This window comes from Sturnus vulgaris, chromosome 4, assembly GCF_052056855.1.
Source record: "Sturnus vulgaris isolate bStuVul1 chromosome 4, bStuVul1.hap1, whole genome shotgun sequence".
Taxonomy (NCBI): Eukaryota; Metazoa; Chordata; class Aves; order Passeriformes; family Sturnidae; genus Sturnus; species Sturnus vulgaris.
Genome location: NC_142246.1, coordinates 22,561,045 through 22,586,857, shown reverse-complemented (window position 1 = coordinate 22,586,857; position 25,813 = coordinate 22,561,045). Strand labels below are relative to the sequence as shown.

Sequence of the window (25,813 nt, the reverse complement as noted above, 5' to 3'; positions counted from 1 at the left end):
TAAGGATTTAGTAAGGTATTTTGCAATGTAAACGATTGTACTCTTAATATACTAGTATTAAAAAGCCTCATAGCTCATGGTTTAGGGCTGCATTTTCTGTCTCAATACTGTGGAAAAAGTTTCATTTTTATTTGTTTTGAAACTGTGTGTTTTTTGTAAAGAAGTGAATAAGGTACTTTTTTTCCTGTTTAATTTTGAAAAGACACAAAATGTCTAAAAATTTCTGAATGATTAACACTTCAAAAACTAATTCGAAATAATGAGTTACTGCAGACCACCTGAGCTGCCTGGCTGCTCATGGTTAGCTCAGGGCCGCTGTGGTGTGTCTCAGCCTTTTTCTTAAAGGATTTTTCTTTTTCTGTCTCTTAACCTTTTTCTTTTACAGACTGAGCAGCCATGTTTCAATGGTCAAAACCAGCACAATAGGTTATATAGTTTCTTATAGGAGCATTTTTAAAAATACTTTTAAAAGTAAATTATTAGTTTCGTGTTATGAAGCCCAAAAGTTAAGCCAAAAATCAGGTTGCCTGTCCTATTTCCCAGGGGAGCTAGTATGAAGTCCTCGCCTCTGCCATTTTTCATCTGCAAGGGTACTCTTTATTCTTGCTTCCCTGCAAAAGCAGGCTTGCCCTGGAAGGTCTATTTCTCTTCCATGTGTAGCCACTTGCTCCAAATCTGGCCTGCCAAAGCAGCACAAGCCTTTGGCCTTGGCTGGCATGGCACAGCATGGGCATCCTCACAGGGCTGGTGCAGAAGTGATTCCAGCAGGGGTTTGGGGTTTAATATGTGTTGCTGCCTGCAGCGGTGCATCACTCGTACAGCTGCAGGAGTGCTGAATTTGGGAGATCGGCAGTTGTTTGGGAATGGGAAGAGGAATATCAGCAAGCAGTGAGGCAGTCTGTAATCCTGCAGACACTAACCAAAAGCAGGAGAGTGAGCTAATATTCCTAGGTTTTCTACTTAGTATTGAAGTGGAAGAACTATGAAAGTCAGTGAGAGTTCTTGCCTTACTGAAGACCACAGGAGAGGGCTCCCAGTTTGCTCCGTACACTGGTTGAAATACAATGTATTAATAATTTTACAGAGGATAGCTCACCTTTTTTGCGTTAACATATGTGAAATAAAATTATTAATAGCCATTAGTTACTCAGTGAAATAGGAATAACTGTTGTCCTAGACCACTGTCAGTCTCCTACACTAGAAGAAGTTGAAGCATTTACTTAGCAGAAAGAGGGTATTATTCTTGGACAATGTTCCATGTCATTGACATCTTCTCTTAATTAGTTTTCATATTCCGAGAGCTTTCTTTGAGAAAAATGTCATCATTTTAACAAAAGGATGACCAAACCTGACAGCTGGAGTTTTGTAATAACATTCTGTATTAAATATCAGTAAATGAATTCTAAAATAGCTGGACTGCTTTTTTGGTCCATAACTGTATGTGCATAATTAGCTCCTTTTCAAGTGCTGCCCAGAGGAAATGTTGAGCCACCTGCATGGGAATAAGTAAATAGCTTTTTCTAGTCTTGGTGGATCTCATTTAGCTCCCTTAGGGAGTTCAGTTTTGGTCACTGATATCAGCCTTATTGCCTTTAAAGCCTGAAATCTCTCCTTGTCCTGACATGCTGGGGTCTGACCATGCAGGAGAAAGGGAGAGACAGCACTGTAACAGTGAGGAGTTTCAGTGTGTGGGTTCTTGTCCTCTGAGAGTTGTGCTTGACACTGACAAGACTTAACTAAGCTGAAAGAAGCATCTGTATAATAATCTTCTGTATTTCCCTGATATGCCATTCTGTGTTGAACTGATACGCCTCAGTGTACCTATAACTTTGGTTAGCCTAGCCCAAAAATACTATGTTTCCTGCCAGGTTCTTATTAGATCCTGCCACTCTTTGAAGGAGTGTGAACTTTTTAACATACTTCAGTTTGAGAAGTGTTGTGATGCTTAGCTGTGAAAGGGCTTTGACCATAATTATAAGTAGTTGAAGTTTTTATGCTCTGATTCCTGTTTCACTGCTCTAGGTGCTAGCACTGTTGTTGGCAGATTGGCTGAGGAGAATATTCTGCCTCACTCAGAGCAGCTCCAAATGTCCACTTCAGTGTGAAAATGTTAGCAACCCAACAATGCTCAGAATATTGTGGTGGTCACACAGTAGTGGAGTTGTGCTGTGGAGACAAGGGATGTATCAGTGCTCTAGTAGTCCTGTGAGACCACCAGAAAAAAAACTCAGAGAGACCTTTACCACTTACTTCTCAGCTTCAAGTCTGTCCCTGCTCAAAAGCTCCTTCTCTGATTTCAGGTGTCACTGTGGTATTCTTCAGTGGCTGGCTCAGCATTTCTTAGTTTCTTTGGCTTTGTCCTGTTTTTAAGGAGTTGTTTTGTATTATGTTTGCATCTTTAGGAAACACCAGATGAATGATACTGGAAAATTAATTCATTGTTTACTTACGAGGTGATTTGTGGGACAGCAGCAAAATTACCCAACTAGTATGTGTTGAACAGAATATGGCTGGGTGAGCATTCTCTCATGGAGCTCCTGCTGGGGTCTCTAGCTCCTACTTGATCAGCATCAGTCAACTTGGTTGAATCCAACAAGAACTCCACCAGTTGCCTCTATCTGTGTGTGTGGGTAAGCACTGACATTTCCGTGAGGAAAGGCACTGGCTTAGCTCAATCTGCATTCAAGAGTTCATCTTGGATCTTGTTAATTATCCTGAGAAGTGTTGTAGTGCAAAAAAATACTTGCCAACTCATTAGGCTACAGCTGGAAGTCCAGGGAGACATGCTGATGCTTTCAAGTACAAAACCAGCTGCTCTCCCCCCATCCCCTGGAATTATAAGGAGAGTGGAGATGATTGCTTTATACTGTGTAAGTGTTGCTATGCCTAGGAACCCACTTTGGAATCAGCCATCGAAATCATTGCAGTTTTTTTCCCTAGGAAAGCTAAATGGGTGATCTGAGCAGGGACAATTATTTGAAGAAAGCTGTAATTGGAGCCACGCTTGACTGTGGCAGTTCTCCTTCTGGCAGGACCCACATTCATATCCTGCTGTTTTGCTTTTGCTGCCCAGTTAGGCAGTTGGTTTCCTTTTGTCCTGAAAAGTCAGTTTCAGTTTTATGCCCAGAAGGAGGCCTGGTAGAAAAAGATCATCAATAGTACTCTAGAGGTCATGCAGATCTGCTACTGCATGTGGTCATGCAGAGCTACTAGATCCTGATGCACTAAATTGGATGAGAGTCATAGTATTTGTTCCAGTAAAAATAGGGTGCAGCTGTAAGTGTGAAAGAGATTATGAGAGAGAGCTGCTCTTGGGTTATTAATAAAAGGGATTAAAAATTAACATTATAAAAAAGCCAAATATAATGTTGCCATGTTTCAGACTTTAGTTCTATGAGGGAATATTTACTTGAACTATCTAAATTACAGTAATAGAGGAGAACGGATCCTTGGAATGTTTTAATTAGTGTCAATTTGTATGCAAGATTCTTTGCAGAAGCTATTTTTAGCCTTGTTTGAACAGAGGAAGTTGCTTTGTAAAGGAAGTTTTCCTAGAAAACTTCAAGCTTATTTTTGCTAGTTTTATAGCCCCAACAATTTAAAATTGTATTACAAAAAATGAAGACCACCTCCACTAGTTATTTATGCCAGGCCCTTGGCTACTGGATTAATTTTGATTTAGTGTGGTGTCTTTGTCTTTAGGGCGGGTTGTTTTGTCTTAGAATCATGCCCCTGTTAACTTCAGACAGAATAGCATTTATTTATTTTAAAGTACTGCTTATTTTTCTCTTTAGTTTTCTCCCTGTTCTTATAGTTCCTCTTGGGAAGTTTCTTCCCTATTCAGCTACTAATGCTTTTGTTTCCTTACATTGTCCTGTAGTTTTATCCAGTGTTTACTTTGCCTTCTTTTGCTTTATTTAATGGCTCTGCTACCGTTTTTGCCTTTTTCCTCCTTTATACTGCTCTGGTGAAAGGAAATGTGTTGCATTTCTGGTAGGAGCAATTGAACTAGAAATTTCACAAAGCTATGTGCTGGTATAATCAGCCAGTCCTATGTACCCATACATCTGTTTGGCTTTTTAAAGAAAAACCCCAAAATCCATGCATGTTATTATCCCTCTCTATGCTGTAATCCAGTCTGAAGAAACACATGATGCAGAAATCAATGGATAAAATTTCCTACCCTGTCTTACTCACGAAGTTTAGCTGTACAACTGAAATAATGGGAAGTTAAATAATAGGCTAGTGAGTTGGATATAGGTAGTTCATCAGAAGAGTAACAAAACACTCAGGATTCTGTGGGAGGGTGAGATGTACATGAAGTACAAATACTATAAAAGACGGAAATCAACAGGGAAATACATTATATAACAAATGCAGAAAAGTCTGAGTTTGTCTACGATTCACTGTCTTGGAGTACTTTGGCTTCACTTGGTTGATTGTCACTAGTAAACAGTGTTCCCCTACTGCATACACCTTTATCTGTTATTTTACTATACTACTAACAGACGTTGAATTGGACTCTGTAGTACTAGGCAGTGTTCAGTGGATCCACTCTCTAGAAGAGGCAAGATTAGACACAGATTTTGGAGTAACCAGTTGTACTCAGAGGCATTTTGAAATGCCCAGTTATGAGCCAGCAGGGGTCCCAGTTACCCCCTGAGTGCTCGAAGTGTACCTAGGGGCAGAGTGGCCAAGGAGGAGAAGCAATTTCTATAAAAGCAGTGACCAGGAGTTTTAGAAGGAGCTTATCACACCAGTCTCTTCCTGCTTGAAGCAAATTTTCACTCCCTGAGTTAATGGGTACTGTGGTTGCACAGTCCCAGTGTCTGGTGGTTTCTCTGGGACAGGATTTGATGTGCAGGATTGCAAGGTTGTTATGTTATGCTATATGATGCCAATGTACAGAATGTTTTAGATTCTAGGAGAAGATATTTGGAGATGGGAAAGATTATAAAGAAGAACCAAACTTGGAGCATGCTGTGAATAGAAGAATTACAAAAAGGGTCAGTTATTGTAAGAAGACATGGATACTAGTATGGCATAGATGCAGGTAAAAAGGCAAGGGAACAGTTAATTTTCAAGGAAACCTGTATACTTTAGTAGATAATGGCTGAGTATAAGAGAGAGGGTTTCCGCCTCTGACAGTAAGATAAAAATGAGCATTTTGTCTTTGGGGCAGTGAATCATTCATGCTTTGTGTGACTTTTGCTATTTTAATCCTTTACAATTTTTCAGAATGCCTACAAGAGGCAGAGCAATTAATTTGCTCTTTTTTTCTGTAATTTAATTTTAAATTTGATACATATTTTCATTTGTTCTGCCACACTTCTCCCGAACTGAACTCAGAAGCAAAATTAACTTGATGACTTCTTAGAGGTATTTGACAATTGTGTTCCAAGTTATTGCAGTTGGCTGAAAAACAGTAGCAAGGATCTGAATAGGATTTTGTTTCTCTTTAAAGTAATGTGGCAAGATTCTGTTACTTGCCTGCTGTGCTATCAGTTATTTTTGCTCCCAAGGATTTCTTACCTTCAGTCTTCAGGAAAATAGCAACACAGTGAAAATAGTTCTTAGCAGGGGAATCTTCAGCCATTGTATTTATCATGTTTGTCATAGTCTACATTTTAAGTGCTTGAATATGGGAAAGAAAAGAGTTAATGAGCTTAATGTTTTGATGTTGAAGATGCCTGGTTTAGTCTGTGATAAATTTGTAGTAATTCTGGTTTATATATAATTTTAAGTGTTACTTCAAATACTGAAGTGATAAATATTTTTACACAGTCTTTTTACAATGTGTATAAGGAGTAGAGGTGACCAGGGTGTACACTTAGACTATCTTGCTAATCGGCATCATATTAGAATCACATTGGAGGGTATCTGGCACATGGAAAATGTGCAAAAATTCTTGTTTACCTTCATGATAGAAAGGAATCCAGTTTTGTAATTATTACAGCAGAGCAAGGCAGAGTATAATTTCTGTCTCCCAGCACTCACCAGCTGCATGCTATTTACTCAAGAGCAGTGTTGCAGAATTGGGAAATAATGTATAGTCGTTGTAATAGTTCAAATAATTCAAAATACAGAACGGTCTCCAGGGACAACCACCCCCCCCTGCCAGATTGTAGCCATAAAGATTGTGAGTTTGATAGTAGGAAATATAAAATATAACACACTGCTGTAGGGCTGAGAGTGGGGAAGATAATAAAAGAAACAATTTACGATAGTTACTGCAATTGAGAATGCTATTTTTTAAATCATGAGAGACTAGAAATATTTTCCATATGGCTTCAATGGCTACAATTTCAAATAGATACTCAAGACAAAAAGTAATGAGGGGCTTTTATTTCTAACTTAAATCATCAGAGACCATCCTCCACTTTACTCCTGAATTATAGTAATTCAAACTCCAATCACAGTATTTTAATTTCAGCAGTTCTATTTATGATTACCTCTGTGGGCCTCTTTACACTGGAATGGTCCTATTGACTCTCTGATGGTACATCATATTTGTCCATGTTTACTGGTTCTCTCCTTTATTATGCTCTCTATCAGTTTGCTAGTCTGGAGGCCATAACAGATACCTTCTCAGCTGTTATCATAGAGAGCTTTGGCATATTTACTGACCACCAGCTATTTGTAAACCCTGTGATTTAAATACTGTGCAGTAATATGGCCAACCCAAAATAGGGTAGTTTTGAGTTGAGTAAAAGACACTGCCAGTCAGAGGACTTGCAGGTATTAGACATCATAGCCTTACTGATTGATACAAACCAACTCTATCAACTCCAAGGAAAACAAGGTGACAATAAACAGAAAAAGGTACAGGAAAATATAAGTAAAGGAAAACTAAAAGCATTTTATTTCTTTCTCCAAGTCAGGAGGAAAAGATTAGAGCACATACTCTCATTTTCTGTGATAGATTGTATGTTGAACGACTGTATTTGTCAAAGGTGGAGGGCTTGTGTGACTCACAGCAAAGAGGTCAGAGCTGAGCAGAACAAGTTAGCTGCTGACGTGAGATCAGACAATTGCAAGTACCGGGAGGCAGGCAGGAAGCACACTGCAATTCTGGAACAGGATTTTGATACAAACAGGCTGCCTAAGGAACCAAGAAATCCTGCTTTGTGGTATATAAAAATGCTAGCCTCTTATTCTCAGACAGGGTCACAAAACACTAATAAATCTTAAGATCTGATTACAGAGCTTAGTACTTTATGCATTTGAAATGTGTTACAAAGAACACAGTTAAGTCAAGAATATTTTAAAGAGAAATAAAGACATGACACTGTCATTTTGCAAGTGAAGATCATCATATAGTATAGGGTATTTCTCTTTTCTTTGTAATTGGGCAGACATGTATAAAATCTCCATTTCCTTCAATTCCATCAAAAAACAATTGCATATAGGGGAATTATTTACCTCGATTTTAAGCATATTTTAAAAAACTCTATTTTAGCATCTTTTTTTAGTGGAAAACCTGGTGCTGTTCCTAAACTACAGTCAGTCTTTGGTTCTTTGCCAATGAAACAGTTTGTTATAGACTTGGAGGAAAGATGATTTGCTTCAGCATCATGTGAAGGTGGGAAAGGTTGTAAGAGATCTTTTGTTCAAAGGCTTGGATGGTATTTTACTTGGTGATGGTATTTCACTTGGTGATGTGTCTTGTGCTTTCTTTAGCTCATTGAGGTAACTTGTCATGTACAGATGCCTTGGGGTAAATTCCTTCTTGTTCACCTCTGCTTAAATTTGTGATATTGTATGACAGATTAACTTTTCCCGTTTATTGTTTTTTTGTTGTTTTTTTTTTTTTTTTTCACTTGTATACTCCATAGAGAATGTTAGCCTGGTTTTATCAGTGGTGGCTCTTACTTGGTGTTTGGTTTTGTTCAGTCCTCTATTATATAAGTACTTGTCTGTGAATTGCTGTGACATTATTATGTGTTACTGGCCCATAAATTATTTCAAGTTACAATTAAATACTTTTTTGCAACTTCAGTTGTTCAAATTCCTTCTTGTGGATGTCAGCATTATATCCAGAGAAGCTATTTTGCACTGTTTAGTAATCAGTGCTTTTATCTGTTCCTTATCCTAAGATAGTTTTAGAAAGGCTCCTCTGCTTGATGTGGTATATTATTCAGGGAGACCATGTAGTTAAAAAATTTCTTCTATTGTTGTCATGTGGTTCTAGTGGTTCTGAAATAATTTCATAAAAGTTAGTGTAGTAGCCTTACAATAATTCTCAAAAAGTTATTAGATCATCTGTTCTGATCTATATGTTGCGGGACAGACAGATATCTGAACTTGGGTGCTTCTGTACTTTAGTCAGTAACCTGTATTTTACTGAAGCATTTCTGAATGTGGTGGGAAATCCACTTCCAACTGCTTCTTGGGCAGTTTGTTGCACTGATCAGTTACTGTGATGGTAAAAATGTATGCCTTCCTTTTCTTTTCAATCTGGTTAATCACAACTTCCAATTACTGGTTCTTCATTACATCTTCATTGAAGAATTCAATACTTGGGCCTCTTTCCCTTTTCAAAGGTGCTCGTGTGCTACATAATAAAGTCATCTCTGTCATCTTCTCACTACATAGCCAGATTATGCTCTCTTAGTATCTAGGCAAAATGAATTCCTCCATCACTTCAACTTTTTTTTTTTCTTTTTAAAAAGTGAAGACCCTAGCAGGTTGAGGGCGTTGATGTTCAAACTCCATAATTAAGGCAGATATCTCTCAGTTTCTCTTATTCTCTGGCTCTCTCCACCATGGTAAAGATTGATCCAGAAGAATAATAGGCATTAACAAAGGAAGGACTTCTGAAATGCATTTGCTTTTTTCTCCCCCAAGAGGGTAGAACTGTAGCAATGTTATATTCTGTTGAATGAAGATGTCTTACAGACATATAGGTTATTCATCTTTCTTCTAGTGACATTGAAACATTAAAATGCTCATGTGTGATCAAGGCTGTAAGTTTTTATAGGCAGTGACTGCAAAGCACATCTGTTGATTCAGCAGAACCTTATCAAGTGGCTGGTACCTTCATAAAGTACTTGTTTTGGGAATTGAGAGGTTGTATCTGCTCTGCGCTGCTGCGTTTGTTAAGCTTGCCAGTTGTGTCACATTAAGAGCCCGAGTGCATGCAACACTGACACATTCTGAATACAGCTTTACTGATGGCAAGTGAAAAATATTTCTTAAGTATTGTTTTGCAGAACTACCTAATACATCCCGAGTCCTCATTGGTGAGAAATCAATCCCAGATTTTACCACAAGGGTAGAAATGCCTTGCAGTCTGCTGCACAGTTTGACCCTCAATTAAATCACTGAAAAGTTATTGGTAAATAGTAAACATACATTTGAACATGCCTGACATGTCTGATATAAGTGGTTTTAGCAGGTGAATAATCTATAGAATTGATTTCCTACCATGCCCATTACAGTTTCTCTGAACATTCTGTATTGCTAAGTGATTAATGTACTTCTTTGATCTAAAATTAGTGTGCATAGCTTCATTTTTAAAGTGTTTCCAAGTACCTTCGCTTTTGTACCCCTGCTGCTTGCTTTCATTATACAACAAAGATGATTGTTTCCTTTAGCAAAAAACTTACTGAGTTTTAAATTGTTTTCCTGTACATTGATCTGGAGGGAGAATGCTAGCAGTTTATTAGGGTTTAGGAGTACAAGTTCTCCTGACCTTTCAATTTGTATATGTACACTTTAGAGCCCCACTGTGCAGATGAGAGACAAGAATTTAATCTTCATGCTTCGTGTTTATTAGGATGTATTTCATTTTAGTATGTGAGAAAACCTAGGGGAGACACACACAGTCTTGAAAAGAGTTTGTGTGACAGTGTTTTCAGCAACATCAAAATGTAACTGCACATACCAGACTTCTTCATTCATACTGCCAAAGAAATAATAGGATTACCCTGCTTTGTTTTGCTTTTTCACCCTGGCATTAAATGAACTGAAACTTGATGTGTGAGCCTCTGGAAAATAAGGTCAGTTGAAAAAAAGAGTTCATTATTCTTTTATTCTTATTCTTCTTAGGTGTTCACAGATAAGTTCAGGTTTATCCAGAGAGCCATGGCAGAAGGTGGATTTGATCCCTGTGAATGCATTTGCTCGCATGAACATGCAATGAGAAGACTGATTAATCTGGTAAGGATAACACGAGGATATTCGGAAGGGTGATTATTCAGACATTACTTCAGCTCTTGCAGATTTGCAGTTACTGGTGCTTTTGATTCTGCTTATTCAGTAGCATGTACAGTTAGAATCTGTGTATCCAAATTTCTGATGAGCTTTTGAATAGTCAATACAAATTATAGCTTTTTGTTTATTTCCCAGAGCTGCATTTTGACACCATTGACACTGTTTCTGTTGAAACGTTTCTTTTATATGCCTTTTTTTCAGTCTGCATAAAACCAAAGCAAAATCTTTTTGGTCAAGGTAATTTCACACATATGAAGTTGCACATACTCATATGGCAAGATAATGATGTCTAAATTTTTAAAACTACCTCTAAAAAGTTCTGAAGTTGAGAATCCAGTGATTCTGAGTTTTGAGTTCTGTTTCTTGCCATGTCATTGATAGGTTGAGCAACTTCAAGCAAGTTATATACATTGCTCTAACTGTAACCTGTAAAGTAGCTATGTTTCTTTGTTTCTGTATTGAACTTAGTTCAATGTCTATTGAAAAATAAGCTACAAAGTGCTTCTTTTTTTTTCTAAGTAAAAGTATATATTTTTAAAATAACATTAACAATTATAAACTGAGCAATTAGGTGAACTTGATTACAACTCTAATTTGGTTAAATTCTTTTTAAGATTACAGTATGCATCAATTTCATTTGATGTACTTCCCCTTGTTGATTTTCATATACTTGTTTTTAACACATTTTCTTTCTTAGGGCCTAAATTAAAATCATTTTAGGTTACTGAGTACATCAGCGGTTCAGGGCAGTTATTCTTCAAGAGGCTTCTTAACAGTATTTTGGAAAGGTGCTGCTGACACAAAGGTGCAGAAAATGGAAGCTTCTATGGAGAATAGTTGTGCTTTCTGTGGAGCCTTTACATCAGGCGTAGCCATCCTAGCTCATGTTTCCCAGTTAGAGGCACAATTTCAAAATCTTCTATGTTCTTTCCCAAGAAGGATTTTCTTTTTGTCCTCAATATGATGTTTGTGCCATATCCCACAATTGTGTTGATTCTGAACCTTGAGGCTTCTGAACACGTGCTAGAATGGTGAGAAATTAACTCCCAGGATCAAGTTCAGAAGTAGAGAGGAAGAAAGGAAGGTACATGTTTGCTGCCCTTTTTCCTCAGGCTTATCAGATGCAAATCTAAACTAGCATGATTCAGAATTTTGACCCCCATTCAGCATTTTTTAATCTTTTTGGTTTATTTTCTGGAAGATACTGACAGGCAATGGCACTGGTCAGCCAGTTCTCTTTGTTGTGGCTGGAGGATTCTAGTTATGAACAATGTAGGCGAGTTGTGTCCAAAGTTGGAAGAAATGCCACAGACGTCTGTGAGATTTTGTTCCATGCAGTGTGAGGTGGATAAAAATGGATCATTTGGAGGAACACTAGTTCCTGTTTTATGGATGTGGGTGAGCACATAATAGGTGCATGCTCTTGGGCAGTCACCAAGAGCAGTCTAACAATGTTCTGTGTAGTTGCAAGAGTTTATTGCTCAGTATCCATCTTCCAAAAAGATCATACCAATTAGCACTTGAAACTGTGAGGAGTAAAGGGAAATTCCAGGTTTCATCTCTCCTAAAAAAAAAGCAGATGCTCCTAAATATTTATAAGACCAAATCACTAGCTAGGATAATTTAGCAGAATCTAGAAAAGAAAAGTCTCAGAAGTCTCAGTCAGCAGCCAGACTATCCTCAAGTAACCTGTTGTGTATCTCAGCAGGAGATTTGCTAAGCCATTTTTGCATCTGTAACTTTTATGCTTCAGTAAGAGTTTGCCTTCTAAGTTAACTGTTTTGTCACTCAGTCTTACGTAACATAAGCAAACAGAAGTTTTACTATTTGTGCTAGAAAGCAGACCCCCTTCCACCGTTATAACCCTGCCAAACTCATCATTCTGTTGCTTTTTATTTTAACTATTAGATGATATATTTGCAGCTAATTTGGTTTATCATGATCTAAAGGAGAGAGTTTGGACATTGGTTCTCAAAATTGCTGAATCCCACAGGTCTCAATAGACACTGGGCACACAGTACCTCTAAAAGTTGGATCCTCAAAACACTAACTTAAAAATCATTGTGCTAAACAAAGCTAAGCGATCTCTTCAGACTCTGGGTGAGAAAAAGATATCCAGACATGTTGTGTACCCAGAATGGTTCCCTATATGTATTTAATTATTGATTCTTTTTAACCTAGGTAGGTATAAAACACGCGAGTACATTTGAATGGTATCATAGCTGGCAGTACTCAACAGGATTTTGGAGCAGATTGTATAACAAGGTGTTTGCAATTGTCTCCAGACTGAGCATTATAAATGCAGAAATTCAGCGATGAGATTTAGCAGGATCAAATTTAATAGAATTATAATGTAATTATAGGAGATGCCTAAGCGTGAAAGTGCTACTTTTAGATATTTCAATCCAGTAATGACATTGTGCAAAACTCCCATGATTGATTGGATTTTTTAAACTTGCATTTGAGTTAAAGTAAACTAATTTTTATGGACTAATTTGTTTATACCTATCTAAACCAACACTGATAAGAATTCCAACACTGATAAGAGTTAAGGCTTCTGCTAATAAAGAAATTATGATATATTCAGTCATGACTATTATGTGTAGAGTTAGCATATTCGAATACACAGGATTTCTGTTAGAATTAATTGTACAGGAGATTTGAATGACACTGCTGTTCCAAAATCAGAAGGAGGTCAAAAAGTCTGCCTCTAGAACCTGAAGTTCTTGTTTTAATTTCCAATATGATAATTTTAACGTCTAGTTTAATTGGTATATTTACCTCGAAACTCTTAGAAAATATATATGGTTTAATTTGTGGTTGAATACATTACTTTGGGGGTTTTATATAGCATATAGTTTAAATCTCTATTTTAAATGCAGACTTCAGTTCATCTTATAGTACAATTAAAGCTTGTATAATGAAAAAAGAAAAGCTATTGTCATTTAAACTCTTCTTCCGCTATGCAGTTAGCAACACCACAGAAAATTACAAACAGGAAAGCTGTTGGACAAAAAAGTCTACCTCTTACTAAGTTATGTGGATTGGTTATTTTTCTGTCTTTCATTTTCCTTGACTAAGCAGAGCTTTGTTTTGTTGGGTTTTTTCTTTCTTAATTCATCATATCATGAAGATTTTATGGTCAGTGAACTGTGTATCCATATGTATAATATTTTAAAAGATATTTAAATTTAAAAGATTTACTTAGAGATATTATTCATATATAGAGTTCTTATAATGGATATATATATTAAGTGGCATTGAATTGAATTGTTTTATGCTGAATGTTCTATCATTTTCCTGAAGTGGATTTTTCAGGATTTTTCTTGGTTTCAAAATATGAACATTTCACACATGTAAATTTCTTTAGTATGGCCACTGTAAATAATAAGCAGATTTTATGATCTCCAAATATTCCTAGGAAACACTAGAAATTTAAAATTGTTGGCTGTGACTTCATAAATATAATTTCTAGTACGTAATACACAGCACTATCTGTTATGATTTGGTGGTGTTGTGTAATAACAATCTGGCTATTATATGTTGGGTTCACTATTTACTCTGTGGATATAGCAGTTAGTTGGGAACTTCCATAAGAGGAAGTAAGCATAGAAGAAAAATATCACAAGACTTTCCATCCTCTGCAGATGCACAAGAGTTGTCAAAAGACAATGACAGGTTTGTTGGCTTGCATGACTTTATCTCCTGTTCAGTCTCCTCCATCTGCAAAACTTATTTTGACAAGAAGAGCCAAAGTTCAAGGATGAGGAACAACAAATGACAGCAAGTGATTTTACTGGGGGGAATCTCTCAGACAAGAGGATAGTTGTTTGAAAAAATTGTGATGAAGGACATTCTATGTACCCAGAGGAAATGGTTCCTGACATAGTTTTGGCAAAAACAGCAAATCCCTGGATAAGAAGGATATTGTATTTAAACCTTTTTATTTCCCCTTTTTTTAACTTATTTTGTAATACTAAAATCTGATTCCCTTATGTTACTTCTCTGGATATCGATGCTCTCTGAGAGTAGGCATGGCTGATCTATGCCCAAGGGTCAGTTCAAGTTTGAAAACTAGACTGAAAACACAGTTTATGTGGTAGTGAGGAATAATCATACATAGAGCATCTTCCATGAAGACTGAAACCTGCTTATGACTGCTTAGAGTGGCCAGAAATGTCCAAGCAAGCCAGTAACACACATGACTTTGTGTCAGGTGAACAACCATTTTCTGTCTCCTTCTGGTGCAGTACTATTTGCTTTACAAAAAATTACTTCAGAATTCTCTCATACTATTTTTTACAAAAATGAGCAGTATGTTTTTTAACCCAAAACGTTTCTAATTCTATAATGTAAAAGGACCCATTTTGATAAACTGCCAACCATTCTACATGCAAACCACTGTGGGAATTGCAACCCTGTTTTTTGTCACAGTAGCTAATTGCAAAGTAGTGGTCCATGTTTAGTTATGTTGCTATATCAAAACTTCAGGGGATACAGGACAAAAAATTCTTTATTTTAATCTCTCTTGTATTTTGATTTGTCACTAGATTTTTATAGGAAAAGTTGCAAATTGTCAAAGTATTTCAACGTAATTGGGCCAAACACTCTTTTGTCAATCAAGTTTCTGCATAATTCTCTGGACCTGGTTATTTTAGAGTCTTATTATTTCAAACAGGCATAGTCTGAAATAGTATCCAACATAGCCACAAGTCTTGGCTGAAGGAAACTTTGTGTAAACAAAGTAAACACAGATGACTAAAACAGATAGGTGCTGCAAATAGTTGAAGAGCTCTCAAGATGTTAGCACAGCTAAGCCAAATTTATATAGTCAGCAAAAGTGGCTTTTCCCCACTGGTGCAGGCTTTTACTGAAAGTACACCAGAGCTATACCAAATACATTTTTTATAATTTAAAATGTTCTTTAAATATAAAGGTTGCTCTGGAGATTTCTTCCATCGTGTGTGCCTTCTATTTTTTTCTATAGCAGGTGTGACCTCTTTTAATCTATAGTTTTATCCAAATATCCCAAGAGCAGGAAACTGCATTTTGCTCTCACTTGCCCCTTTTGTCCTCTGCATTCAAGCTGATTCAAAGAAGGCCTTTCTCAACAGCTGAGGTTGTTCATTAGGACAGAGAAGCTGTCATTCTTCACAGGCGCAGGGGAAAAGACTTGATGCACCTGCTTAGACCCCAGCCTAAAAAATAAGATATGGGGTTGGAGTGGTAGAGGGTAAGACTGTATCTGAGTGCTCTTGCTCCACTGACTTCTGTTTTCCTGCCTTTTACTGAGTACTCAAGGTACTGGTGTTGCACAGGCTAAGGCCACAAAACTGTGTTACAGAATTCATGTACTGTCAATGCATGTCATAACCTAGAATCTAATTCTACATCAAACAGTGCAAATGGAGACTATTTTCTAGACATGTTAAAAAACAAAAACCTGTGAAAAGTGGTGTCTACTTGGGTCTATATGGGATTAGGAATTTTGAACATGTCTGTCATTCTTTACATTTCCCATTCCCGACCTTTGTAGTATGTTTGAAACTGCTCCTTCTTAACCAATATATATTTAGGGGAAAAAAAAGGAAAACCTCCGTCACACCTCATGATCATCTCAAGGCATGCATAATGTATTGCAAGCAGTGTAAAAAATCATGCATTGAAAATTCTTTCATCTTGATATTCTTTCATCTTGAAATAATTAATAGGTATAATCTGTACTATGAATGGCTGAACTCTGATTATCAGAGATGTGTTACAGCCATCTCTTTTGAGGAAAAAGGAGAAAATTGTGCTTTTTCTCTCAAGCCTCATGTAATCAACACTTAGAGCAAACTGTAGTTATCTTTTGGAACTGTGAGTTCTAAGCCCTTTCCTCAAGACTTTTCTTCTGCACGTTTGCAGAAGATACTCAACTCTTTGGCTAAAAAGCCTGTACGTATTTTCGTTTTGCATTTTAGACATAAGTTTGCAAATGCCCTCTGGGGAGATATATATGCTGTTTATATATATTTTCAGATGCCTCTGTTTAGTATCTTGCCTCGTGTGTTCGTTGTCTGGTATTTCACACTGTCAGGGATGCTGTGAGCTCCTTGTAATGATCCTGATCATCGTTTCACCCTCTTTTCACTGCTAATTCATTTTTCTTTGCATTCAGTAAAAGGAGGAGGTCATTGATATCACAGGTCAGCAAAATCATAAAATTGAAGTACCAGTAAGTCAGGCAATTGTAAGAAAGTGAGGGAAGTGTGAAAAAGGAGGATCTATATGACACCAAGGTGAAACAGCAATCCCAGAACAAATGAAAAAATGAAGAGAAGAATGTGTCCAGATTAGGGCTCCAGATTACAGTGGTCCCTGGTACTTCTGACGCATCTTCCTCCATAAAATTTTGTGTCTTTCAATATGAAAGTTAATGTTCTCCTTCTGTCATAACTGGCTGATGATTCTGGGTCTTAAAAGTTGGTTTGTAATCTCTGAATATTATTTTGAAATGCAGCAACCATCCTTCTCTCCCATCCTTCTCTTTCACGTGGAATTGAAGAGAGAATTACTTGCCACCTCACAGGACCAGGCTGTATATTTTTGTTGCAGACTGTTACTCTGTCCTTGTGTGAGCAATCATTTGTTCTAATTCTGCATGTACACATAGAAGATGAAGGAGTGGGGAAGGCAGTGTTCACTTTTTCCTTGTTTGTTCCCCTAAGAGAAGCTAACGTAGTTTAAGAGACAATTCAATTCCATCAGTATGCCATTTCTCTCCTCTTATTTCTCTTTGCCAGCTTGTAGCAGAAATAATGCATGTAGGTGTCATTTTTTGCATCTTTAACTCTGAACTCTTACAGATAATGCTGCAATTCAATTTGCAGTCTGGCATGTATTCAGGACTGGCATATCCTTCCATAGCAATTTATTTATTGTGTTGTTTACTAGATCGTTTATATAGTTTGGGGTCAATAGACGTGGCTGCCAACAAAGCTTAAACAATTATTTCATTACCCAGAAGCATGAGAATGCAATCAGGAGTGTGCCATTGTGTTATCATCTTCTGGCATTGCTGGAGAGCAAAAGCAGAGCTTCCAACTGGTCTAAATAGCAAAAAAGTATTTTCACAAGAGATGATACTTTGGCCTCGTTATCACATAAAATTTCCTATCAACAGTCTTTATGATTCCATTTAAAATTTATTTGTATTCATGGAATAAGTGGCCATATCAATTTAGTTATTTGTCCTTGCTTTCCTACTTAACTATTCTTTTTATTCCCACCCATTTTTTGCTGTCTTATCTTTGTACCTGTTTCATCTATTTCTTCCACACATCTCTCTGGGCTTTCATTCATCACAATTTCTTTTATAGAGGTCTTTACCTGACCTGTCTCATGAACTTACTAATTTTAAATTATTGTCTTTTCTGAGGACATTTTTCTACTTTGAGCAGACTCAAAAGTTATTCTAAAATGTAGTTATTTTATTTATCCCTAGATAAATAATATACTAATAATATACTATCACCTCATCTGCCATTCACACTGGACTGCATTGATGGTTGCATTTTGTTCCTGTCATTAGTCCTGTTGTTCTTGTTTCATTACCTCTTTAGTACACTATTTCTGGAGTTGGAAAGTGCTTTTGGATAGAGATTATGCTGCTCTTTCTCCTGAAAAATGACAACCTGGTGAGCTGTCTGATCATTAGTATCTTCCTGATATTTGTATGCTCGTTTTTTTTTTTACCCCTTAAATAATACATTTAACTCTCAATAAAAACTGTTCACACTGGATAGAAACCTTGAATCTTTTTTTCAGGTAATATGCTATTGATTTTAATTAAAAAAAAAAAAAAAAAAAAAAAAAAAAAAAAAAAAAAAAGTTGTCTGAGCAGAGATTGCAGGATCAATCCCAGAGATTGCGAGACTGTTGACCAACATAACAAACTCTGAAAATTCACCTGAAGAGTTTCACTAAACTCCTCTGAAGAGGAAGCAGAGGAATTGAAGCAAGAATGAGTTACTGTAGAGGTAGACAAAGTGTGTATTTCCTTCTCCACAGCAGGTATCTGTGATAAGCAGTGCAAAGTAGCTTAACTTCTTTCAAGAAAGACTGAAATTGTTCTGGAGGCCGAGGTCCCTGTGTTGGAAAAACAAGTTCTCTGTTTAGCTAGATGAAGCTGTTTTCACTGGGCTTATTATTTCACGTGGAATTCAGTGATTTTGTGGAGGAGCTGAAATGCAGTAAAAGTTCACACCCTGTTTTCACCACACAGTGGCATGTTCGTGTGCATGTGGGAAAAAAAAAAAAAAAAAGAAACTTTACTTAATATGGAGACTTCACAAAAGAGTTTTTAGAGGCCAATAGCAATGTCCCTTTACTGTGGCTGTTGATGTTTTGTTCACAGCTGGGGATTGTAAAAAGTGGAGGCTCTCATTGCTAAAAACTGCAGGCTACTACCATAACATGGCATCTGCTGAAAGAAGAGCAGCAGGACACAAGTTTCAGGTGTGCTTGATGGGTGGATGCTGTTGATCCACAAGATGGCATGTTAAAACTGTCCTTATCACAAAGGAGCAGGATCTAAACACTGCTGTGTTCGTGTGAACTGGGGCTAAAAGCTGTATATTCTGGAAAAGGAAAAGAAAGGAAGAACAGTTTCAAAATGGAACTAGGAGCCATTTGAAGTTTACCCTTTTTATTTTTGCAATGCAAAATTTGGGTGTCATGGGGAAAGAGTGAGGAAGAGCCCTTTTCTCTTACCACTGGAAGTAACTTGGTTTCTTCTTTTTTCTTGGTATTGCATTGAGTTTACATTCACAATGTGTCAGTAAGTGGGCACTGATTTGCTGTGATTCAGCCATTGCTGCCTCTTACAGGAACTTATCAGGGGTTTCATAGAAACCAAATATTTGTATTGACCAAGGGTTCTTATGGTTTGGGGATTATTAATTTAAATTACTTTAACTTAGGCTATTCAAGACTTTAAATGTACTTGGAGAAAATAAAAGTTTGGAGTAGTATTTTAAATAATATACATTTGTAATTACTATTTTTACTTCTATTTTTTTCAAGTTTGTACTGTGCTAAAACTAAATTTTTTATTCCTTTTAACTCTCTTCTAGCTTTCATGCTATCTACAATTCGTGTTTACTTCATTTCCTTCACATGCACTAAGCCATTTATTATACTTGAATGACAAACTGCACAGAGAACGTGAAAATTCAGATATAATCCTTTTTATTTAAATGGAATCAAATAGTATAAATATTTAGTTTTGTAACATTTTTCACTGTCTTCTTTTGTTGAATACGCCCTGATGTTTCATTTGCCTAATTCTTGTGTTATTCTTGAGGGTCTGTTTTAGAATATATGGAAAAAGATGAAAAGGCTGGTGCTGACTTTAGTAGATGTTAGATCAGACAGCCAGCTGTTAATATTCCATTAAATTCACGCTTTCAGCCACACAAGGATCTCTGAAGTATTAATAAAATCAAAATCATTGTTAATAATATTGTCTTTAAATATCTAGGAGTTAACCTATTTGAAGAATTACTTCTCTGTTCAAATTTTTCTCATTAGCTCTGTAGTGTTCCCAGTCTGAAAAACATTGAGTGTATTTAAAGTCTTTTTGAGGGTTTTGTTGAGAAAAGTTGTTGAGGTAAAGTCTGGTTTCAACTTTTTACCATTATTCCACAAGCTTTCATTGAAACTTTGCCTCCACATCAGATTAGAAAAATCTTAATACAAAGGACTATTTATTTCCAGTCCCTGATAATTGCTCTTTTTCCAATTGCCTTACTATTGAAATGTTGCACATTCAGTTTTTCCCAACAGTTGCTATGTTCCTTAAAGGGTGTCTGTATCAAAAGAGATCCCGTTGGTAGAAGGAACATTCATTTTTCAGCAAAAGGCATTACCTTTTCCAGCCATTCAATTTACGTAAGCGTTTCATACACGTGCCAGAATCATTTCACGTCTTTTGACTAAATGAGTGACCACAAGGAATCAGATTCATATTGGGTTACATAGTAAGGGACTTGTTGCCTGAGTGAATTAAGAAAAAAACCTCTTTTTACTGCTGCTCATTTTTCATGATCTGCTGAGTTTCATCCCACAATGACAGCATGCAGCTTCTCGCTGAGCTGTTAAAAACAGATTTGTTACCTGGCTCAGAGAGCCGTCCTAACGCTTTAAAAAAGTTGTAATTGGACAGAATGTGACATTTAGAATGGGAGATAACTGGTACTGTGGCTAGAACACCCCCAGGCAGTGTGCTATATCTAGGCAAACTAGATAAGCTGTATCAGGACTTGCCTTCGTGGGGACAGACGGTGATAACAAGATGCTCGTACAATGTTTCTGATCATTTATCTGTTGCCCATTTTAATTCTGGTCGTCCTTCTGTGTTGAATATCTGTAAATGGTTTTTTAAGTAGGGCTTATAAATTAAGTCCCTCTCAGAATTAAACTCTTATACAAACAGAAGATAATTATGTTGCTGAGCTCTTTAAAATATGAGTATAGGAATATCCAGTTTTCCCAGTTTGAAAACCTTTTGAATATTTAAAATGGGTACATTGTTAAGATAAAACCTCCCCTTTATAAATTACTTCCAAAGTTTTAAAATAAAATGAGCTTTTATATAAGAAGGGCAGGAAATATGCATAGCTTGATAGATTTTTCCTTTCGTAAGAAAGACAAGTATTCTGCCTGAATTTCCCTCGATGCTGTTTTTAGCTGTAGAAACAGCAGAAAGGTTAAATCCAGCCTTCCAAATTCCTTCCTAAGAGACTTCTTTGTAGTCTCAGCAAATTTGCTAGTAGATCTTAATATATTAATGAAAGAATTAATGTGATCAATCTCCAATTACATTTTTTCCCTTTTCAAATGTGTCAGTCGTTGACAATCTTTATGATAAAAGAAGGAACTTATACTTTCCCAGATGTCTTCCTTCTTCAGTACTTCATCTGTTTCCTTGATGTGTTTTGCATAACATGACTACATACATTAAATCAGTTATGCCAATACAAGGGAAAATGGGTTTTGTGGAAATGATTCATGTATTTCTTACATAAAGAGCACCAGTTTTTCTTCTCTTTAATATTTGAATATTTACACTGGTAATAAACAGATTAGCCCGTTGTTACAAGAAGTGTTGGGATTTGCAACACAACTGTATTATAAAACCTGTGAAAGAGCAAAGGTCATTTCTAACCAAGGCAGTGTAACAATTCCGTACTTTTAAAAGCTTTTACTAATAATCCATGTAGTTTACCTAAGCAGAGCATAGACTCTATTTCCATAGTGCTGCACATTAAATCCCATCCATTTAACATCTCTGAGCCTAATAAAGAATGTGATATTTGTCTTCCTTTTTTGGCTCTGTCATCTGTAAAATAGCTGTACTGATTTACAGGTTAGCCAGTGCTGACTTTTCTTGCAGTTGGCAAGCTTACCTAGTCTGTAAATCAAATAGTTATTACAGTCACTAAAAATGTTTTAAATTTTACCCATCAGTAAAGAGAAAAAACAGTAAAATACTTATTAAAACCTGCTTTAAAAAAAAAGGTCTTGGGGGAAAAAATTGTAAGTACTAAGTTTAAATGTGAAATATTAATTCAGCTTCTCTGTGAATAACAATTATCACAGTCTGATCATTTATTGTGATGTAATCACAGGGTATTTTAATGTTACTTGATCTAGATAATATTAAGAACCATTATAAGTCCCGAAATATCTGTAGAGAGTATATCTGTATATAACAGCTCCTATATCACTACAGATTTTTTTTACTTGAATTTTGAAAGGTATTCAGTGGCTGAATTGGAAGCAACAACAGTGTAGTCAGGTGATTTAAAGGTATTATGTAAATAGTGTTCTGAAACTATCTCCATACCTGGGATTCTTCATGTACCATAGGCCAAGTGTAATTCAGTAAAGGATCAGTTATAGCTGAACTTTACTCTGACAATATATGAAATCCTGATTTTCAGTAAAAGCCAGCCAAGACTTAATGGTAAGTGTCATGCTTTTCTTTTTCTCTGTTTCAGCTGAGACAATCCCAGTCGTACTGCACAGACACAGAATGCCTTCAGGAATGTGAGTAACTGTTTATATCAGGTTCATGGAAGTAAAGTGAACAGCAGTAATTAAAACACAGTCTGACTGTTCTTTAAAATGTAGCAGTTGATTTAATGTTATAGGAACGTATTACATTAAATCAAATACTACAGTAATAAAATTGATATGCTGAGGAGGTAATTTCTGAGAATCTGTGATGAATATTTGTACATTAGAAGCAGCATTGAGGAGGTATCAATAAACTAGCATAACCATTAATTAGGCCCCAAGGATTACTGAATCTTAGCCTCCAAATAGGATGATTTGGGGAATGAGAGGGGAAATTTTGGATGGTGCTTTATTTGTCCTCCTCAGATTCAGAGCAGCCTAACCAATGAAGACTAGATACTGAGCACAGACAGCACAGACACACACACATGTTCACAGCTGGGGCTGGGTGATGTCAGTACTGTGACCCCTCTACTCCACTGTGAGGAGGAGGAGGCTCTGACTCATAAGCTGACATACTCCATGACTGCATCTCTGTTGGTTTGGTGCCTGTGTAGTTAACGAAGCAGACACTGATGTGTACACTTCCTTGGAATTTGCTGTGAAATGCATCAAAAAACCTCTCCCAGTCAACAGTACTAGGTCAGTCAAACATTACCAGAATCGGCAGTGAAGCATAGCTGTGTGGAGGTTATGCAGTAATGTAAGCATGCCCTGAGGCATTGAGACACTCCCTGAGACACTTTCTGTGAGCTAGAGGGAATGTTGTCAAATGTTTATAAATAAAAGTGAAGTGGATCTGTTTTTTTCTATATCACTTTACCAATTGAGCATGTGAATTCAATCAGATTGCATCAGGACTGCTTTGAGGGAGCAGCAAGCACCTGAGCAGTGTTCTTGTAAGCAAGAGCTGCTGGTGCCTGTATCTTTTACAGGTCTAGGAATAATGCAGGCAAGGTTTCCAGCATCTTGGAGAGAGTGCGTGACTTCGTTCACCCTCATGTTCCTTTCTCTTCACTCCCCTGTAAAACCTGTTTAGAGATGGGCATCCAGCTCAGACTTGCACTGGGCTCTGCCAGTGTGAAACAGTCTCAGATGCAGTGCCATGTTGAGCTGAAGGGGGAAAACCGAGCTGTCCCACATAACCCCCGAGGAAAAGATGGTGTGGTGCACATGTGCTGTACAGTGCTGCTGGTTTACCCTTCTTTATGGACTTAGCAAATTATGCTGTCTGAGAGTTCCATCACTTCTCCTCTTCCAAATACACCTGTCCAAGGGCAGACTTTTTAGTCTCCCACACCTTAGACCTATATGTAGTTTTTTTTAATCACAAGCATATAGGAGAGGGAAAGAGGCAGATGATGGGAGACAGAATATTTTCTATATTAGGAGGCGGCACAGATAGGGTGTGGAGCTTTCTGAGCTTTAGTCCACAGTCAAAACCAAGCAATGATAGGTCATTCTCACTCATGCCTCTTGGGAGTCTTGGGTCATCAGTATTTATAAAGCTTTTAGACTAAAGACTGTGTAAATGAGTAAGTTCTGATACATGTGGCACAAAGCTTGTGGGATAGCTTTAATGCTACCAAGCTATAGTACAGTGGGGATTTGAATGGTTTGCAACAAATAGCTTTCCATTCTGAAATTCTTGCAATAACTGTCTGTGCAGATGCAAGCAATTTGGCAACATTTGTTCCAAACCAGTGGTTTGTTTCAAAAACCAGAGCAAAAATTACAGAGTAGATCTTTTCCTATGTTATTATATTGCCTTAAATTTAGTTCTAGCAAAGGTATTTTTCTGCTGATGCAGTGGCATGGCCTGCATATTTGTCATATTATTTTGTGGTGCTTCTGTGATGCTGTGCTTGTGCTAGTCTGTAAAACCCCAGGAGTCAAAGGCAAAAATAAACAGATTGAGCCTGAAAAAGCTTCTAGAGATGTTTTTCAGAAACATATTAAAATTATTCTGGGCCAGTCTTCTGTCCATTGCTTCATCCTGTTTTTATGAGCTGTACAGCGATGAGCTTACATTTGAGGTGGGTCTCTTCCTCCCCAGGTCCCACAGCTCTATTTCCTGTTACTTGTTGACTTTGATTCTTCATTTCAGAATCTCAATATGAACAAGTTTGTTTCACTCTCACCAATTTGCTCATTCCCAGAATTTTGTCTTCTGGAAGCACAGCTGGGAATGTTGTCATATACAGATTCTTAAGTTGCAAGGTTATGTAATAATTAATGAGATGTACGTGGTTTTGTTTTGGGAGACATCAGGGCTGGGGTTCAGCCAATGTCACAGCAGCAGCATGTGTTGTGCTGCTACTACCAGCTGGAAATTTTCAGAAACACCCTCTGTTGATTCTTCCTGAGCATGCTTTGTTTTTTCAACCCTTTATTTAGGGGGTTTTTTTGTTGGTTTTTTTTGACCCATTTAAAGGCCAGTAGTAGTACCAGGTCTCCCTCATTCCCTTTTTTGTATTATTATCTATAAATTGGTACTTACAGTTGTTGGCACCATTATATCATAGTGACTTCCCTGCAAAGTTTCCTGCCAGTGTCAGGACCAGTGCTTTTGGATTTAGGTGCAGAAAGAGATGAGCACCACTTCAACAAGCATTTGGGCACTCTGCTTGATGACTGTTCATCTGCTGGTTCTCCATCAGAATATCTGCTGTGACATTAAAGCATGTGTCAGAGTCTGATTATTGTTCCCTCCGTTTCAGTGGGTGCTTTGCAGAAAAGAAAAGGCTGTAAGTTTTGAATAGGCAACACATTTAATATTCTGCTGGGACTGTTAATGCTCAGCAAATCACAAGATCTTAGCGTTTCCCTTGAAATGAGGAATAAGAGCGATAATTCTTTTCTGAATTCTGTCTAATGCAAGTGGAGCATGGAAGTTCTCTGACGAGTGGCAGTTGCAACATCAGCGGCTCATCCAGCCTAGGGAGGATCCCAGCTGGTACTGATCTGCTCTGATGGCTCATGGCCCTTCACAGTCAGCCTTCCATGTCAAAGGAAATGAGGAGCTACTGCCTGAGTTTTTTCTCTGTGTTCTAGCAATTCCCAGATGTTGTGACCTCAATTTACCACATTTATATTTTCAGCACAATTCTCAGTGCTCTGCTAGGTTGTAATGTGGTCAGAGATGACTGTCTCAAATGTTGCCTACTTCCAAATTTTTATGCAATTTAAAATGAATACGTATCTGTGATTCATCTTGATTTGTATTCATCTAGGGCAGTCACAGCAGCCTAACCTAGCAGCTTGAAATGTCTGCCAACTCTTCCCTCCCTTTTCTGGGAATTCCCTTCTCCCTTCCTCTGCTCAAGTCTATTTTGGCTTTCTTTGGGTTCCTTATCCCTGCCTTTGCAAGTGACAGCTTGCAGGATTATCTGCTGAAGGTCGCATGGGCTCTTTGTCTTCCCGATAATTCACTTCTAAAATACCTCTTCATAGTTTTATGCCTTTCCTTCACAGAACAAGCAAGGCTTAAAGCACCATGAAAAGAAGACACAAGTCAGAGAGCATGCTTTTGCCT

General features: G+C 37.2%; 1 protein-coding gene across 4 annotated transcripts in view; it reads left to right on the top strand.

The window, feature by feature from the left end:
- Positions 1-25,813, top strand: part of SMIM14 (small integral membrane protein 14) — a 54,427-nt gene that overhangs the window by 20,939 nt on the left and 7,675 nt on the right. For all 4 annotated transcript variants that reach the window (XM_088163290.1, XM_088163289.1, XM_014871053.2 and 1 more), the window contains 2 exons: positions 10,051-10,161; positions 22,260-22,308. In XM_088163290.1, coding sequence (XP_088019416.1) covers positions 10,087-10,161; positions 22,260-22,308 — 124 coding nt within the window. In that variant the 5' untranslated portion in view covers positions 10,051-10,086. The remainder of the gene's footprint in view (positions 1-10,050; positions 10,162-22,259; positions 22,309-25,813) is intronic.